This window comes from Hypanus sabinus, chromosome 5, assembly GCF_030144855.1.
Source record: "Hypanus sabinus isolate sHypSab1 chromosome 5, sHypSab1.hap1, whole genome shotgun sequence".
Lineage (NCBI taxonomy): Eukaryota > Metazoa > Chordata > Chondrichthyes > Myliobatiformes > Dasyatidae > Hypanus > Hypanus sabinus.
The window spans coordinates 52,763,484-52,782,570 of NC_082710.1; the positions used below are offsets into that span (position 1 = coordinate 52,763,484).

General features: G+C 40.2%; 1 protein-coding gene across 4 annotated transcripts in view; it reads left to right on the forward strand.

Moving 5' to 3' along the window:
* The window catches only part of dock8 (dedicator of cytokinesis 8), a 259,562-nt gene that overhangs the window by 101,369 nt on the left and 139,106 nt on the right, over positions 1-19,087 (forward strand). For all 4 annotated transcript variants that reach the window (XM_059969949.1, XM_059969950.1, XM_059969951.1 and 1 more), the window contains exons 3-5: positions 10,932-11,107; positions 12,927-12,998; positions 17,724-17,850. In XM_059969949.1, the coding sequence (XP_059825932.1) occupies positions 10,932-11,107; positions 12,927-12,998; positions 17,724-17,850 (375 nt within the window). The remainder of the gene's footprint in view (positions 1-10,931; positions 11,108-12,926; positions 12,999-17,723; positions 17,851-19,087) is intronic.

Genomic DNA, 19,087 nt, shown 5'->3' on the forward strand with positions numbered 1-19,087 from the left:
GAAACCTGCTGACTGATCAACTTGGATAATTCAGGAGGGAGAGGCTAACAACACAGCCCAAGTTGGGCAAGTCCAATCAATGCTGAGAAAGCACACTTCACGCTCCTCATCAGGCTGCTGTCCTCCCCTCCGTGTAATACAGCGCTCACCAATTATCAACAGCCTCCCTTATCTGGCATCAAAAACTGAGAATGGACTCAACCAAATAAACACAGTCCTACTGCGCACTGCCATACTGGGCTGAGAGACCTCTAACGAGATTGCTAACCTTGCTGATCGGTCTTACCCACCACTGAGAGCGCTATCGATTTCTCGTGGAACCCCAGTGGAGAAGCCCTGCTCCGGACAGTTCACTGTTAGTAGTTCTACATGTAAGGGGTTTCTTCTTTATGTTACTGCGTATGTTACATAAATGCAAGTTGATAGTACTTATTATTTAAACATTACTGTCACTGAAGTTGTTGGGCACTGTGTGCTGGGTGAGTGCATCACATTCCTGGATTTTTAAAGAAAAGACTCGGAAATATATTCACAAGAGACCAGGACTTTTAGGATCTATTGGGGAAAAAAAATTGTAAAGCATCTTTTTGACAACTCAGAGAGTCAAAGAGTATTCAACAGGCAATAATGTACTTTTGAAATATAGTCAGATTTAAACTGAAGGAGAAACAACAAGCGGATTGAGCAGCAATTTGATGCTATATGTTTGGGTATGATCGACTGATACCCAGAAAAATACCAGATCTCAGTTAGATCCCAGTAGAGGTCACTGAGCCAACAAAGCAATGGAAGTTTGTTTTGCATTCCAACAACAGTACATGTTATTACTGTGCTAAAACCATTTTTCCTTTAACCTCAGCAGGATGCGTTCATTCCGCTCTTGGATCAGAGCTTTCGCAATTGAAATTGCTTTATATACTCTGCCACAATGGAGGTTTAATGTTATTTCAGTCTGTCACTAGACAGATTAAACATCTTCCTTCCTTTTGCAGTTCGCTGGGGTAAATTAGTAGATGCAAGGGAAGCATAAGTAAAAGGCAAAGTTATTGTCAAAGTTTGCTTGGATTAAGGTCTCACATGTATTAATACAGGAAGCAGGGAATCAATCCTTGAAAATGAAGAATAAGGAAGTAATATGTCATTGAATTCAAAATGGTTTCTCGGGCAGGCTCACATATTTCTTTGCGTCATAGAAAGAGGAAATGTTGGCTAATAAGATGTTTGCCATATTACGGAACAATCTTACTCCTACAGATCTTCCCTGTCACCTATTCTCCTCAGTTTATTTCAACTCCCCCAGATTCCACAGCTCACACACACTCAGGGCATTTTACACTGGCTAATTAACCTCCAAAAGGGCATGTCTTGAGGATGTGGGATGAAACCAGGAAAAAAACCCATACGGTTTCTGGTTTCTGCAAGCTCTGAACAAATTGCACCAAAGGTCAGAATTAATCCCTCAGCAGCAAAAGTGAGTGGTGATCACCCAATTCTGTTCTATTACCTTCAGAAAAATGGCCCACAAAGCATTACTGATAACATAACAGAAAGAATCACAAGTGCATTGCCAGGATTTTTATTTTTCATAAAAAGTAAGTTTTTTTTGTTCCAGTAAGGAATTATGACACACCACAACAATTACAGCCTCATTGATCATTTGGTTCATCTCATTAACATTTTAGCTTCTGCATCTTTTTAAATTCTGTTTCCTATAACTTGCAGTCTTCAAGGGCCCATCTCTTTGTCTCCTTCCAAGAGGAGTGATTTTCTCTGTGGGCTCTATGTGACAAAATTGTGCATCTATTCCAGTTTTCCTCGTACACAAAGTCCTTGGGATCTATGCTGATGCTTGCATTCCTATTCTGTAGATACCGAGGTGCTTGCCAAGGTCAATGTGAGACTGCTTAAAAGCAATGGAACACCTTAAAAGACTGGAGGTGTACCAATAATGCTCTATCTACAAAATCTGACAGAACAACCTGATAATCTAAAGAATAGTATATGCCCAGCAACAAAGCTCCAATGACCATCAGGCAGCTCTGCTGAGTAGCCCAGATCCTTTGTGGGCCTGACATTAGTCACATCGCTGTGAAGTCTGTAATGGCAGGAAATTATCAGGTGCACAGAGGCCATAATTTACGGCGTTCTCAAGGCTTTCCCAAAGCCTCCTTGAAACCATGTAGCTTTATAATTGGCAAATCCAAATGCCTGGCCCATGGGCACTGAAAATGGAAAAAAGAGCAGATAGGCTGGTACTGAGAATTTTGAATCTCTTCAGGATTTATGGAGGTCCAATAAAACAGGTGGAGGAAGTGCAGCAGCTCCCATCCACCTCGTTCATCAACCCCTACCACAGGTGTAGCAGCTTTAATGGATCTCAAACTGTCTTATCACAGAGTTGGAGCAAAACATTCTTGACCTTGTGGGATGATTTAAGAAGACATTAGTGCTGGAAGCAGGATAGTTCACAGGGAAGTGTGGCATGGGATCAGACATTCCGGAATAAAATTAAATGTCTCTAATGAATTGATAAGCTTTAAAAATTCTGCTTATGAATAAGCCTATAAGGTCTGAGTGTCCTGTTCAGAGAACGAGCTTTGAAGAGCACCATGTTCAATTGTGTAGTCTATTTTAACATTCCTAACTACCTCTATGTCTAATGCTGGGCAGTCTTGATCTGTTCCTGCAGCAGTTGAGTTCACTGCTGAAACTTGTAGGAATTCTTCATGTATTTGTTATTGCCTGAGGCACTATATGAATATTATGTTGACATGAATGGCCCTGCTCTTTACCCATGGCAGGAGAGAACAGGGTTTTGTAGCTACATGCTTTGGAAGCTCAGTGTTGTCTGAAGTACTGGAGGCCTCTTACTTCAATAGAATAAGTGGAGGAGTGTGATACACTTTTGTTAAGTTTAATTCATTCAATCTAAAATTCTGTTACTGCATGTTCCTTGCCTGAGGCTGCTTATTAAAAATGCCATTTTTTATGGAAGACTTTCTGCAGATATTTTAATAAGCTGAAAGCAAAATAATTTAACCATTAAAAAATTATTTTCCTTTTATTTAACGGAACTTGTAGAAATCTTGCATTTTTGGAGCCAACGTTTTATATTGAAGCATAGTAGCATCCCCTAAGAAATTAACATTACTAGTGTCTGAATGTGGATGTTTGAATTGACAGCTATGTAGTTTGATGATGTTCAGTACTTTGCCACAGTCCTGTTCCCAAAACTCTCCAGATAGATCAAATGTGTTTGAAATATTTACTAGGAATTAAGTGGTTGGCTTGCATATTCGTTATTGAGCCCATCCCTCATTTCTCCTTAAGGTGCTAACTAATACAAGGCTGCTTTGTCCATCTTGAACCCATTTTTCCTTTGTAGCCAAAACTGATGAATTTCTAGCAATCATCCTGGGTAACTTTGGTGATTTAGAATTTGAAATCATTCAGAAATTTTTGTATCAGACCATCAAGCATTTGAATAAGAATTTGCTAATAATACATTTTAGACAGAAAGGTGTATTGTAAGGTGTTCTGTAGGTGGAGGAGAAATTTATCATGGTTAAGGAAGATTTATGATTCGTCAACTACATTCTACTGTTTTATGTCCATGGGGGAGATGTGTTAAGTCTTGTATTGGAAATTCTAAATGATTATCATATTCTTTTCCTGCATTTTAGTCAATTTGTAGGTATTATGTTGCTGACATTAACAAAAACATTAGAAATTAGAGCAGGATTAGGCCTTTCAGACTCTAAAGGCTGCTTCTTTCAAAATAAATCCTGGCTAATCCTTTACCTCAAAGGCCATTGAAACCCTCTGGTGGCTAGAAACCTATCAGTCTCTGTGATGACTAGCACCAATAATTTGGCCTCTATGGCCTCCAGGGCAGAGAATCTCAAACAATTATTATCGTCCAGGCAAAGAAATTTCTCTTCATTTTAATCCCAAATAGAGTGTTCCTGTGATACTGTGACCTTGGGTTCTACATTCTAGAGAAACGTATTTGTCAAACCTACTCTGTCAAGCCCTCCTGTTTGTTTCGATAAAGTCATCTCCTCTTCTTCCAAACTCTAGGGAACAGAGACATTCTCCTATTCATACTTCCACTTTGTTTCTTGCTGTCATTTAATCCCAGTTGAGTTATTGGTATAGATTGCAAATAGTTGGGAGCCAAGCACTATCCCCACAGTATTTCACAGGTCACACTGAGGTGAGCCAACCTAGTTATACCCTTTATTTTTTGTGTGCCAGCCAATTCTCAACACATATTACCCCCAGATTCATGTTCACTTGTTCACAAATCTACTTTGTTGGATCTTATTAAAAATCTTCTGTAATTCCATAAACACCACATTCATTGATCACTGCTCAGCTCTTCCACTGGATTTTTGAATACTCAAAGAACATAGATTTGTCAAGTACAACTTTCTTTCATAAATCCATGTTGTCGCTGCTCAATCCCATTATTATATCTGAAGTGTTTTAACAGTGTGTTCTATGCTGTGAATTTCTGGCATCAGTAAGTAGGACAATTGTTTCCCATTTTCTCTTTCTCTCTTTTCTTATATAGTAAGACCAGATTTGTTCCTTTCCAATCTGCAAGAGCCGTTCCAGAATCTATAGTATTATGGCTGATAATAACCAGACCATTTAAAAACTCATTACTTGCCTCTCAGAGCACTTGATCATCAAATCTTAGACTCATTAACTTCTCTGGTGGTACTGTTTACTGGCTACAGGCAGTACTATCTGCTATTTTCTACTTTTACTAGTACTGTTTTATTTTAATTTTCCGCATTTGCATTCAACTGTTTCTTTAGTAATTCCAGGATGTTTTATGTATCTTCCATGAAAACAGATGACAAGTATTTGTTTAATTCCTCTGCTATTTCATCATTCTCTTTCATAAATCTATCTGCGCCTGTCTGTAAGACATCCACATTTACCCTTGCTGCTCTTTCTGTTTTTATGTGCCTTTCTGAAATCTGAACAACTCTCAGTCCTCAGGCCTACTGCTTTTCCTGGCAAATTTTTAAGATTCTACCTTCAACAGTGGCATGTTTCATTTCTCCAGTGATCCATTTTTCTGTTGTGTTTCCTGTTAATGATTTTTGTTACCTTAAGATGGTCTTATCAAGCACCCTCTGAAAGTCCAAGTAAATTACATCCACTGCTTCTCTTTTGTCCACCCTGCTTGTTACTTCCTTGAAAAGCTTGTAACATAGTTGTCAGGCAACATTTCCCTTTTCAGAAACCATGCTGACTTTGACTTATTTTATCATTAGTCTCCAAGTACCTTTAAACTTCATCATTAATAATAGACTCCAACACTTACCAACCACTGAGGTTAGGCTAACTGGCTGATAGTTTCCTTTCTTTTGTCTTCCTCCCTATTAAAGAGTTTCCTCATGTCTCAGAACACACATTACACGCTGCGGATTTGTGATGCCATGCCTCACTTCTACTGAGAATATTAAGTGGAAGTATTTCAGAAAATATGCACTGACTACTCACCCATCAATGACTGCCTTCTGTCAGTGTCGATTTTGACCTGTGATGCCTCTTTCGATCCAATGCCAATGATGAGTTGCTTCTCATGAGCCCGATCACACTTCCCGAACCTTACCACAGGATATGGCCTGTGCACCGAAAAGAGTTTTCACTGCTCTTTATTACAACTGAATAATAGAAAATAGCCCTCCCAACTCCTGATCTGATTGAGTAAGACTAGAGTGAGTTTAACATTTTGCTGTTCAATTAATCTAATCTTTAGTGATCATGTTCCCCATCTGACAGAGCTGTGAGCAGCCAACTCCTCCAATTTCCTGCTTCCCTAACTAAGGATAGTAATTCACCCTAATTTTAAGCTAAAACATGAGATTTCCCACCAATAACATGACATTTGATTTTACTGTAGACTCAGAGAATCAATCTCCTTCTGTCTTTTAAGTTTTGACATGCTATAAAGCTTTTCTTTTTGGGATCTTGGCAACAGAGTGGTATGACAAATAATTCTGCCTCACCATTCCATCAAGCGGGGATCAATTGTGCCCTTTGGTGTTGTCTAGGTAGAGCTTGCATACCACCCTGTGGGCTTCTCTTGAGTGCTCCAGTTTCTTCTCATATTCCATATAACCATACAACAATCACAGCACAGAAACAGGCCATCTCGGCCCTCCTCGTCCGTGCTGAACTCTTAATCTCACCTAGTCCCACCTACCCGCACTCAGCCCATAACCCTCCACTCCTTTCCTGTCCATATACCTATCCAATTTTACCTTAAATGACACAACTGAACTGGCCTCTACTACTTCTACAGGATGCTCATTCCATACAGCTATCACTCTCTGAGTAAAGAAATACCCCCTCGTGTTTCCCTTAAACTTCTGCCCCCTAACTCTCAAATCATGTCCTCTCGTTTGAATCTCCCCTACTCTCAATGGAAACAGCCTATTCACGTCAACTCTATCTATCCCTCTCAAAATTTTAAATGCCTCAATCAAATCCCCCCTCAACCTTCAACGCTCCAATGAATATAGACCTAACTTGTTCAACCTTTCTCTGTAACTTAAGTGCTGAAACCCAGGTAACATTCTAGTAAATCGTCTCTGCACTCTCCCTCTAATTTATTGATATCTTTCCTATAATTCGGTGACCAGAACTGTACACCATATTCCAAATTTGGCCTTATCAATGCCTTGTACAATTTTAACATTACATCCCAACTTCTGTACTCAATGCTTTGATTTATAAAGGCCAGCGTTCCAAAAGCCTTCTTCACGACCCTATCTACATGAGACTCCACCTTCAGGGAACTATGCACTGTTATTCCTAGATCTATCTGTTCCTCTGCATTCCTCAATGCCCTACCATTTACCCTGTATGTTCTATTTGGATTATTCCTGCCAAAATGTAGAACCTCACACTTCTCAGCATTAAACTCCATCTGCCAACGTTCAGCCCATTCTTCTAACCGGCATAAATCTCCCTGCAAGCTTTGAAAACCCACCTCATTATCCACAACACCTCCTACCTTAGTATCATCGGCATACTTACTAATCCAATTTACCACCCCATCATCCAGATCATTTATGTATATTACAAACAACATTGGGCTCAAAACAGATCCCTGAGGCACCCCGCTAGTCACCGGCCTCCATCCCAATAAACAATTATCCACCACTACTCTCTGGCATCTCCCATCTAGCCACTGTTGAATCCATTTTATTACTCCAGCATTAATACCTAACGACTGAACCTTCTTAACTAACCTTCCATGTGGAACTTTGTCAAAGGCTTTGCTGAAGTCCATATAGACTACATCCACTGCCTTACCCTCGTCAACATTCCTCGTAACTTCTTCAAAAAATTCAATAAGGTTTGTCAAACATGACCTTCCACGCACAAATCCATGCTGGCTACTCCTAATCAGATCCTGTCTATCCAGATAATTATTAATACTATCTCTAAGAATACTTTCCATTAATTTACCCACCACTGATGTCAAACTGACAGGTCTATAATTGCTAGGCTTACTTCTAGAACCCTTTTTAAACAATGGAACCACCTGAGCAATACGCCAATCCTCCGGCACAATCCCCGTTTCTAATGACATCTTAAAGATCTCCGTCAGAGCTCCTGCTATTTCTACACAAACTTCCCTCAAGGTCCTGGGGAATATCCTGTCAGGACCCGGAGATTTATCCATTTTTTAATTTCTTAAAAGCGCCAGTACTTCCACCTCTTTAATTGTCATAGGTTCCATAACTTCCTTACTTATTTCCCACACCTTACACAATCCCCTTCCGGGGATGTCCTAGTAGGTTGTGTTAGGTTTGCGGGTACTGAGAATCTGAGTGTCCATGAATAATACACACGAGAGATGGAGAGGTGAGGAACAAATGTGCGGCTGTTCATTTTGCTAATAAGTCACCTACCCAGAATGCCCTCTCACATAACCTTCAGTACATAACACACAGGGCAGCTTGACATTAACCTCTAAGGGTCAAAGTGTACATGAAAACATAACAGATCCTCTCTCCCCCCCCCCCCCCCCCATGTTAAAGGTTTCTCCCCTCTTCCCATACACAGACCAGCTGCTGGACTATTAAACTATCAATGGAGTAAGCAGAGTAAGCATCAAATTCAACCAACAACAGATTCACTTCATGCCAGTTGAGTTGAGCTGCTCCAACTTCAGGTGGCCCAGAAGCACTGGATAACTACCTTTAACAATATACAGTGGTAGTTTCTTTCTCTGTTTGTTAATCTCCATTGCAACGTTCCTCACAGGAACAACCTCACCAGTGTAATTCTTTAAAGTCAACTTTGCCCATTCTGGGGTGAGGTGCTACAATTTCTCCTGGCAAACTGTCGCTGACCACCAGCGATACCTCATGACCCGTGTCCACCTGCATTCTCACTGCGGCCCCAATCGACCTCAGGGTCACCCAATAGCCATCTTTGTGTCCTGAAACAGATAAAACAAGCAAAGCTTCTTCAACCAGAGTGAGAGACACTCGGTCTGTCCTCAGTATGTTACATCTTGTTCACCTGTTTCTTTTTGTTTTTCCAAAAGTAATTTTATTACATTGATTTTGGTAGACAGAGTCTGTTTACTTTTAAGGCACATTCAATATGTTTTTGCCACAGCTTTGGCAATCTAAATCCTCAAACTGATCCAGCATTCTTTTGCTGAATGCCCAGTTTTGCCACAGTGGTAACTTTGTTTGCCATTAGGTGTCTTATTCTTAAAGTCAGTAGAAACTTTATGAATTTGGGGAAATGCGCTGAGTAGCTGTGCTTCTTTAGCTGACACTCCAGACGTAGTACTAATTTCAATTGCCTTCTGTAATGTTTGTCTGTCTTTTGTAAGCAAATGTTTCTGAATTGCTTCAGTAGGCAGACAACATACGAGTTTATCGCATAACATGTCATTCAGCAACTGCCTAAAATCAGTGTTCAGACAGTTGCTTCAGTACTGCCACAAGCTGTGAAATCGACTCGCCTTTCCTCTTCGTTCCTTTTATGAAATCTAAACCTCTCATCAAAAATCAAAGGTTTCGGTCAGGCATGGGCAAACTACGGCCTGGGGGCCATATGCGGCCCGTTAAGCTTTTTAATCCAGTCCACAGAACTTGATGAAATTATATTAATAAACCTTGTTAACATTTTTCCCCGCAATTCTGGCGTTTTCCCAATAGATGACGCACTCTATATACATTTGTGGCGACCCATTTCCTGGCACATCCGAACCGGCTCACAATTAGCCAGCGTTCCGGCTAAGGGAGATAGCCTGCGGGGATTTGCGAGCACAGAGCTTTAGAGCCTCTGCGCCACGGGGGGCAGGTTGAGGGAGGCTTAAAAGTGAGGCTGGGGATTTCGAATAAAGTTTTTTTCTTCGACTGCAGTTACCGACTCCGTGTCGTAATTTTAGCGCTGCAAGTAGCACACCGCTACACATTGACCTTTGTTGAGGTGCAGCGTATTACTCCACATTTGCGCTTTACTCTTTGTTCGGCTCGACCTATTTGTGTGAACAGGCGTTCAGCGTCATGAACATCAACAAAGCCAGCCACAGATCCAAGTTAACTGACCAACACCTCAGATCCATCCTGAGAATCGCCACAACAAAACTAAATCCAGACTTTGATGCGCTGGCTAAAAAGGGAGACCAACAACACTGTTCCCATTGAAATTAAAAATAAGTTTCTTCGTTGTGTTATGTAAAAAATGCATTTGAAAATATTTTTTTCAATAAGCCTTACATGTTACATGTCATTTCTGTTAAGTGATGGACATGAGTAGTGCGCAGGTGCACGTACGTTCTCAGAATAAAAAAATGCGCTCCAGATCAAATAACGCGCTCCGCATACTGGCCACTGTTCTGTCTTTGTGCTGGTCGTTGTTGAGTTTTGGCACAGGGGACAATTGAATAAGAAGGAGCAGGACAAGTAGACCTGCATCTCCTACCGTTTTTGAAATAAAGACAGTCAGGAGGAGAGTGATGATGATAATATCTTGAAGGATAACAGAATTTTCAGTGCTTTAAAATAATAACTGTTACTATTAAAAAAAGCTGTATTTTATTCATTTAATTTTCAGTGTTTTAAAAGTCATTTCAATAAATAGCTAAATACCATGGGACTTCAAAGACAGCTATTTTGTTGTAATGCATTTGTTCATTTTCAATTGAAATTGAAGCACATGTTTTCTACATATCCCATGATATTTTATTTTCTCTTATGAGGTGTATTACCAAAACACTCCGTCCATCTGCTCCTGGTCCGGCCCCCTTGTCAAATTTTAGAACCCTTTGTGGCCCTCAAGTCAAAAAGTTTGCCCACCCCTGGTTTAGGTGAATAATAGTCCTTTAAGATTTAACTTTGTCCTCACCAGGCTCAGCAGGTTGCATTACTGCGTAATAAATTAAATGTTTTTGCCCCTATCACAGTCAGCAAAGTTGGAACATGAATATCATCTGTAATTTGATATGCCAATGCAAAATATTTGAGTTTTTCAGTGATGAACTCCATTGCTTGTAAGTCGTCTACCCAGAATGCCCTCTCACATTACGTTCAGTACGTAACACACAGGGAAAGTTGACAGCAATCTGTAAGGGTCAAAGTGTAAACAAATATATAACAGGTTAATTGGGTGCTGTGTTGTCCTTTGTGTGAAGAATTGGAGCAAGAGGAGAGGGAATAGATCGCAAGGAAATTGATGGGGATTAGAATTGATAAGATTGTTTTAAGAGCTGCCAAATGGCCTCATCCTTTGTCACCAACACTGCATAAATGTAATGTGCCAAATTTCTGCACAGTTTGAAAATCTGATTTGCATTTTATTTGCACAAAATTTAAAAAAATGAAGTCTGAATTGTGCTCTTCCATGTTAACATCCTTCTTTGGCTCTCTTCCATTCAGCCTCCATTTTATAATCCTGTGGTGCCACTGGACTTTGAAGAGTTCCTGATGTCACAGTTCAACATTTCGGATGCTGATCTTCAGCAGGACCTGGGTGACTTCCCTGATGATGATCTGGAGATCACTTTTGTTCCAAGAGAGTGTCGAACCATTCTGCCTTCTGTTCCAGAAGATGGGTATTACATCTTTTTTTGACTTTTGACTTTGTTTTAATATGTATATTTATAAACTGCGGAAAATGAAATGCCAAAATACACTGGGCATTTTCCTGATGCCTGTAAACTATTCAATAGTATTAGAATGTCAGTGCCTGGGAGAGAATGCAAAGGAAATTTGCTTCAGTGTAAGTGGGGCCAACATCATTTCTGTGAACAGATTAGAAAAAACACTAGTTCTTCTCCTTGGAGCAGAGCTAAGGGAGCTGTACAGAATTACAAAGGGTTATCATAAGAGGAACGTTTGATGGCTCTGGGTCTGTACTCGCTGAACTTCAGAAGGATGGGGAGAGGATCTCATTGAAACCTTTTGATGTTGAAAGGCCTAGACAGAGCAGATGTGGAAAGGATGTTTCCCACGGTGGGAGAGTCTAGGACAAGAGGGCACAGCCTCAGGATAGAGGGGCGCCATGTCAAAACACAGATGTGGAGAAATTTCTTTAGCCAAAGGGTGGTGAATTTATGGAATTTGTTGCCACATGCAGCTGTGGAGGCCAGGTTATTGGGTGTATTTAAGACAGAAGTTGATAGGTTCTTGATTGGACATGCAACAAAGGTTATGGGGAAAAGGCCAGGAACTGGGGTTGGAGAGGAAATTTTTAAAAAAAGGATCAGCCATGTTTGAATGGCGAAACAGACTCGATGGGCCAGATGACCTAATTCTGCTCCTATGTCTTATGGTCTTAAGGTTAATTTAATAGAAACGTTCAAAATTGCCAAGGGTTTTCACAGAGTAAGTGAAATCTCTTCCCTTGGCCAAGAGAAATTATAATCAGAGGACAAAAGTTTAAGATAATTGGTTAGAGTCACAGATTAAATGAGGAAAATATTCTTTAAGTTGTTTACTTTGATCTGCAATGCATTGTTTAAAAATTATTGAATGCAGATTCAAGAATAGCTTTTGTAAAGGGAATGGATTTATTTTCCTGGAAAGGGAAGGTTTTCATGGCCGTGGAGAATGTAAAAGATAGAATGACTGAGTACTTTTCTCCAAGAGCTGCAAGAGGCACAAATGACCTGATAGAATCATAACCCGCAGGAAGAGATGATGACTAAAGTTTATCGTCATATGCACGAGTACCTGTATGCATAGGTGCAATGAAAAACTTACTGAGGTGTTTTAACTTCAGAATCAGAATCAATGTCTACAGTGGGTGCAAACTCATTGGCTCGTCACACCAGCGTTGGATTACCTGGGCAACACTAATACTTACATCAGGCTCCTGTTCATTGACTACAGCTCAGCATTTAACGCAATCATTCCTACAGTTCTGATGGAAAAGCTCGAAAACCAGGCCTCTGTCCCTCCCTCTGCAACTAGATCCTCGACTTCCTCACCAGAAGTCCTCCGTCCATGTTATTAATTTAAGCCAGTTTTGTTCTGAAACATTAGAGGAAATTCAGTGGTGCCAATGTCTGGCTGGCTAAGACGATTTTAACATTTTTGAGATGCTTAGTGAGGAATTCTGACCTCTGGCATTCTGCACAGTGAGAGTTCTTAACTCCCTCGTTATTGCACTATGTGCAAGCCCAGATTAGGTGCTGAAGGCTTGCCGCAGAACTTGAATTTGCTACATTCTGATTCAGAGAAAAAGGAACTATGCCAAGCTGACATTGCAGTTCTAATACATGTATGAAACCTTGTCTTTGTTTAAGTACAAGACATTGTATTTGTGCTGCAGCATTTTCAGAGGAATTCACTCTCTGTTTTAGTACCAGAGACCACTTGGAAGTCTAGGGGTTGTTTAACTAAACTAACAATACTTTAATTTATTTCTAGGGTTGAGTTAGATCCACACGTGCGTGACTGTGTCCAGACCTATACTCAAGATTGGCTCATTGTCAACAGAAGGTAATTTGATTGCAATGTGATAAAACATTGCCCTTTGATTGGAAAATTTAACAAGTTTAAACATAGTCATAACTCATGGAATTTTTTTGCGGTTGTCGGAGATACTATTTTGAGCTTTGAAATTTGGTTATTCTCTGAATCAAACAACACTATACAGCACACGTACATATATCACTGACTGTGATTTCACAACATGTGTATTTAACAGTTACAATATTCATTTATACTTTCTTTTCACTATGCATATAAAATAAATGAACAAAAAAATTTAAATGTCAAGATAAGCCCATTGGGCATATCAGTATGTAAACACCTGAAGCAATCATGATGGTGGTGTGATTTATTTGCTGTCTAATATAATGCAAAGATGTCCTCATCCAGGACATCTACAGTTGGCATTATCAACATTAATGGTGTCTTTCAGAGGTCACATCACTGACAAGGTTCTTGCAGTGCTGGGCGTGAATAAACAACACATATCATTGTTAACAAAGTGTAGACCTGCCAAATCACCCAATGAGCATTATGCTTCTGAATCTTGTACAAAGATGCATTGAAAAGCTTGTCTTGTGTTCTGTTTATACAAGTCAGATCATTACTTAGTGCTTAGAGGCAGAACAAGTTACAACAGTAACAATGAAGAATATAGTGTAACAATGAAGAATATAGTGTAACAATGACAGAGAAAGTGCAGTACAGGTAAACAACAGTACTGGAACCACTTAGTAGTCTTATAAGAGCAGGACAGAAGCTTTCCTTGAGCCTGGTAGTGTGAATCTTCTACATGGTGGAAGAAGGGAGAAGAGAGAATGTGCGGAGTGGGTGGGGTCTTTGATTATGCTGGCTGCTTTACTGAGGTAGCAACAAGCACAGAGGGGGAGACTGGTTATTTGATGTGTACAGCTGTGTCCACAAGTCTTTGCAGTTTTATGCAGTCATGTGCAGAGCATTTGCCATACAAGCTATTATGCATCTAGATAGGACATTTTTCATGATGCATCAAGAGAAATTGCTAAGGGTTTGACAGAGGTATGCCACGTTTCTTTAGCTTCCTGGGGAAGTAGAGGTGTTGGTGAGCTTTCCTGGCCTTGGTTGGAACAGGACAAACTGTTGGTGATGTTCACTCCTCGGAACTCTCAACCCTCTCAAACTGAGCACTGTTTATATAAACAGGAGCATGCGCCCTTCCTGAAGTCGATGACCAGCTCTTTGATCTGCTGACATTGAAGTTGCTATGTTGTTGTCAGGAACAATGTGTGGTGAGACTCCAAGCAACAACAGGCTGATGACAGGGCCAAATTACAGTCTACAAGATGAACTGCAATGTAAAAGACAGACAAAATCGGAAAGGATCAGTACAGGACTGAATGTGTTATTGAATGTGCACAGTATTCAGAATAAGTTAGATGAACATAGTTACAGATTGGCATGTGTGATGTTGTAGGCATCACTGAATTATGGCTGAAAGAAGAATATACCTGGGAGCTTGACGTTCAAGGATACACATTGTATTGAAAGGACGGACAATAAAACAGAGGTGGTAGTGTTGCTCTGTTTCTAAAGATTGATATCAAATCTTTAGAGGGAGGTGATATAGGGCTGGAAAATGTTGAATCGTGGATAGAGCTAAGGAACTGCAAGGGTAAAAAGACCCTGATGGGAGATCTACACAGACCCCCAAACAGTAGGATGAGGTCTACAAATTACAATGGGAGCTAGAAAATGCATGCCAAAAGAGCAATATTACAATAGTCATGGGGGATTTCAACATGCAGGTAGATTGGGAAAATCTGGTTGGTGCTGGATCCCCAGGGGGAATTTCTAGAATGCCTACTGAATGGGCTTTTTAGAGCAGCTCATGGTTGAGCCCACCAGGGGATTGGCTATTCCAGATTGGGTGTTGTGCAATGAACCGGAATTGATTAGAGAGCTTAAGGTAAATAACCCTTAGAGGCAAGTGATCATAATATGATTGAATTCACCCTGAAATTTGCAGAGGAGCAGCTAAAGTCAGATATATCAGCATTACAGTGGAGTAAAGGGAATTACAGAGGCAAGAGAGAGGAGCTGGACAAAATTGTTTGGAAAAGAACACTGGCAGGGATGACGGCACAGCAGCAATGGCTGGAATTTCCGGAAGAAATTCAGAAAGCACAGGATATATATATATCCCAAAGAGGAAGAAATATTCTAAAGGCAAGGTGACACAACCCTGTCTAACAAGAGAGGTCAAAGCCAACATAAAAGCCAAAGAGAGAGAATATAACAGAGTGAAATTAGTGGGAAGTCAGAGGATTGGGAAGCTTTTAAAAACCAACAGAAGGCAACTAAAGAAGTCATTAAGAAGGTAAAGGTAGAATCTGAAAGTAAGCTAGCCAATAATATTAAATAGGATACCAGAAGATTCTTCAGGTACAGCAAGTGTAAAAGAGAGGCAAGAGTGGAGATTGGACCACTAGAAAATGTTGCTGGAGAGGCACTAAGGGGGGATAAGGAAATGGCGGATGGACTGAATAAGTATTTTGCATCAATCTTCAATATTGAAGACACTAGCAGTATGGTGGAAGTTCCAGGTGTTCCACATGAAGTGTGTGAAGTTACCATTATTTGAGAAGGTTCTTGGGAAACTGAAAGGTCTGAAGGTAGATAAGTCACCTGGACCAGATGGTGAACATCCTAGGGTTCTGAAAGAGGTGGCTGAAGAGATTGTGGAGACATTAGTAATGATCTTTCAGGAATCTCTAGACCCTGGAATAGTTCTGGAAGACTGGAAAATTGCAAATGTCACTCCACACTTCTAGGAGGGAGAGAGGCAGAAGAAAGGAAGTTATAGACCAGTTAGTCTGATCTCAGTTATTGGAAGGAGGTTGGAGTTGGTTGTTAAGGATGTGGTTTTGGGGTACTCGGTGGCACATTATAAAATAAGCTGTAGTCAGCATGGTTTCCTCAATGGAAAATCTTGCCTGACAAATCTGTTGGAATTCTTTGAAAAAATAACAAGCAAGGTAGACAAAGGAGAATTGGTGGATATGTACTTGGATTTTCAGAAGGCCTTGGACAAGGTGCCACACATGAGGCCACTTAGCAAGTTACAAACCCATGGTATTACAGAAAGGTTTACAGAGACAAAGAGTGGGAATAAAGGGAGCCTTTTCTGGCTGTCTGCCAGTGACTAGTGGTGTTCCACAGAGATCTGTGTTGGGACCAATTCTTTTTTCGTCACGTCTTTGATTTGGTTGACAGAATTGATGGTTATTTTGAAAAGCTTGCAGATGACAGAATTGATGCTTTTGTTGAAAAGCTTGCAGATGATGCTAAGATGTTTGGAGAGGCAGGTAGTTTCGAAGAAGTAAAGTGGCTACAGAAGGAATTAAACAAATCAGGAGAATGGGCAAAGAAATGGTAGATGGAATACAATGTCAGGAAATGTATAGTCATGCACTTTGGTAGATGAAATTAAATGTAGAGAAAATACAAAAAACTGAGGTGCAAAGGGACTTGGGTGTCCTTGTGCAGGAATCCCTGAAGGTTAACTTGGAGATTAAGTCTGTGGTGAGGACAGCAAATGTGATGTTTTCATTTATTTCCAGAGGTCTTGAATATAAAAGCAGGGGCATAAAGTTGAGACTTCATAAAGCATTGGCGAGGCCTCAGTTGGAGTATCGTGAGAATTTTTGGGCTTTTGGGCACCTTATCTTGGAAAGAACATTCTGAAACTAGAGGAGATTCAAAGGAGGTTCACGAAAATGATTCTAGTACTGAACGAATTGTCATATTAAGAGCATTTGATGGTTCTGGGTCTGTATTCAGTGGAATTCAGAAGAATGGGGAGTGACCCAATTGAAACCTATGAAATAGTGAAAGGCCTTGATAGACTGGGTGTGGAGACTGGGTGATTCCTATGGTGGGTCTAAAACCAGAGGACCCAGCCTCAGAATAGAGGGGTGACCTTTCAGAACAGAGATGAGGAGGAATTTCTTGTGGTGAATCTGTGAAATTCGTTGCCATAGGCAGCTGTGGAGATTCTTGACTGGTGAAGGCATGAAGGGATATGGGGAGAAGGCAGGGGAAATGAGGCTGAGAGGGAAAATGGATTAGCCATGATAAAGTGGGAGAGCAATCTTGATGGGCCAAATGGATAGTCTACTCCTATATCTTATGATCTATGACAACATGTTACTAGACTGCCTATCTCCTTCCTATACCCTGTCTCATGATTTTTTTAGATATGACCCACTATGGTGGTGTCATCTGCAAACTTGTAGATGGAGTTAGAGCTGAATCTGGCAATATTGCTGCAAACCACAAGGGAATGGACACACCTCAAGTGTACAATGCTCCAGGCCGGGAGTGATAAGGAGCCTTGCTGATGACTTTGAAATTCAGTCAGCTCGGTGATTTAGACCATGAAATAAATTAGACTTCCAACTAATTTTAAGTGGAGCTTGGACTGCAGAATGCCATTCACCCACCCTATAAATGTCTACCAATCATCCCCATTTCATTATTTAAACAAGTGGCATAGGCATATGGGCAGATTTTCATATTGAAATCTTAGTGGCCTATGTACAAGTTACCAATATCCCACATTATTTTTATAATTAGGGGTGTTATTTTCATGGTCATGGATTCATACAGCCCAAAACAGTCCCTTCATCCATGTCAACTCATTCAAAGTTAATGAATCCTGTAACAACTTGTGTTCATTTTAATATCTGCTTACAGGAATCAAGGAACCTTGGGGGCTTTTGGTTCAAATGCACTCGGATCAAGGCGCGTTCTGTGCAAGACTCTTTCAAAGCAGATATTTGAATCAGAAGAAAATGGTGACTCATCCAACCAAGATTTCCCGGTATTGCATTACCTAATTCACGGCAACTATTTTTGAAAAATCCTTGTAACTCAAGTAGGTGCAAATTCTGGAAGCCTGAAATTAAAACAGAAAATGCCGGGAACTACCTGTGTGCGGAAAAGGAATCAGAATTAATGTGTTATTTCAAAGACCCTTTATCGGAATCAGTATAGAGTGTATGCAAGTTTGTCTTAAGATGCAGAAAGAAAGGTTTTGATAGGACAAAGGGAATATCTTGGACCAGGATAAGAACAGGGTTGACAGAGGAACAAGCTGCTGATTGAGTAAACTCGGTTGCTGGATTATTGAGGGCCAACGCAGGGTGGTAATCTGAACGGGGGAATTTAAGAGTTTAGATTCAGTGCTAAGGGCTTGACAGCGGAGCTTATGGTTATGAACATGCTTTAAATTCAGGATCACTGATCATCAGACACTAAAGAGGTTCTTTGTCTAATCTCCAAGTTCACAAAGGGTAGTGAAAACACAAAATGCAATAAATGCCCTGAGTCTCAAAGAAATGCAAAAGCTACACTATAGAATTGTAATGAATCCTAGACAGGTGAGGTCATCCTAATGCAAAGAGACAAACTGTGTCAGTGTAACAGATGGGTAACTTATAGCAGAAATGGTTGGCTTTGATGTAAAGGAAGCACGCTACCTCAAGCTGTTGAATTTAATATTGAGTCTGAAAGGATTATATCATTTTAGACTGAAGATCTATCAATTACCTTATTTCACCAATGCCTTACTTCCATGGCATCTGCACTAATGTGGCTTCTTATCAAATTTTGTTCCACGTGAAGTACTTTTGAAGAATGCTGTGCCAAAGTGCTAAATAAAGATTGTAGTGGGAACAATACTGATGTTTTTTTATGCTAGTGGTGGAGAGAAAATTTACCATATAAAGACATCACCATCTCATTAACCAAAGTATCAGACTCTGTTGCAACAGTCACATTAAAATGAAGCTGACGTTTCCACAGTAATTTGACCATTATCATTTCTGTCCACAGTCTTTTTAATCTATTTTAATCTATGTATCAAGGCAGATGCCTAATGTTAATTTTACTGTAATAAAGCTACTTCTGAAACATGAGGGATTTACTCATGTGATGTTGGAGGAAATGTTTAATCAAGAAATAATCTGTTTATTAGGACCACTTTGCACATGCTCTAAATCTGTAATAGCATTTTCTCTCATGGATCCTTCTGTTTCAATTCCTGATACAGTTTTTTG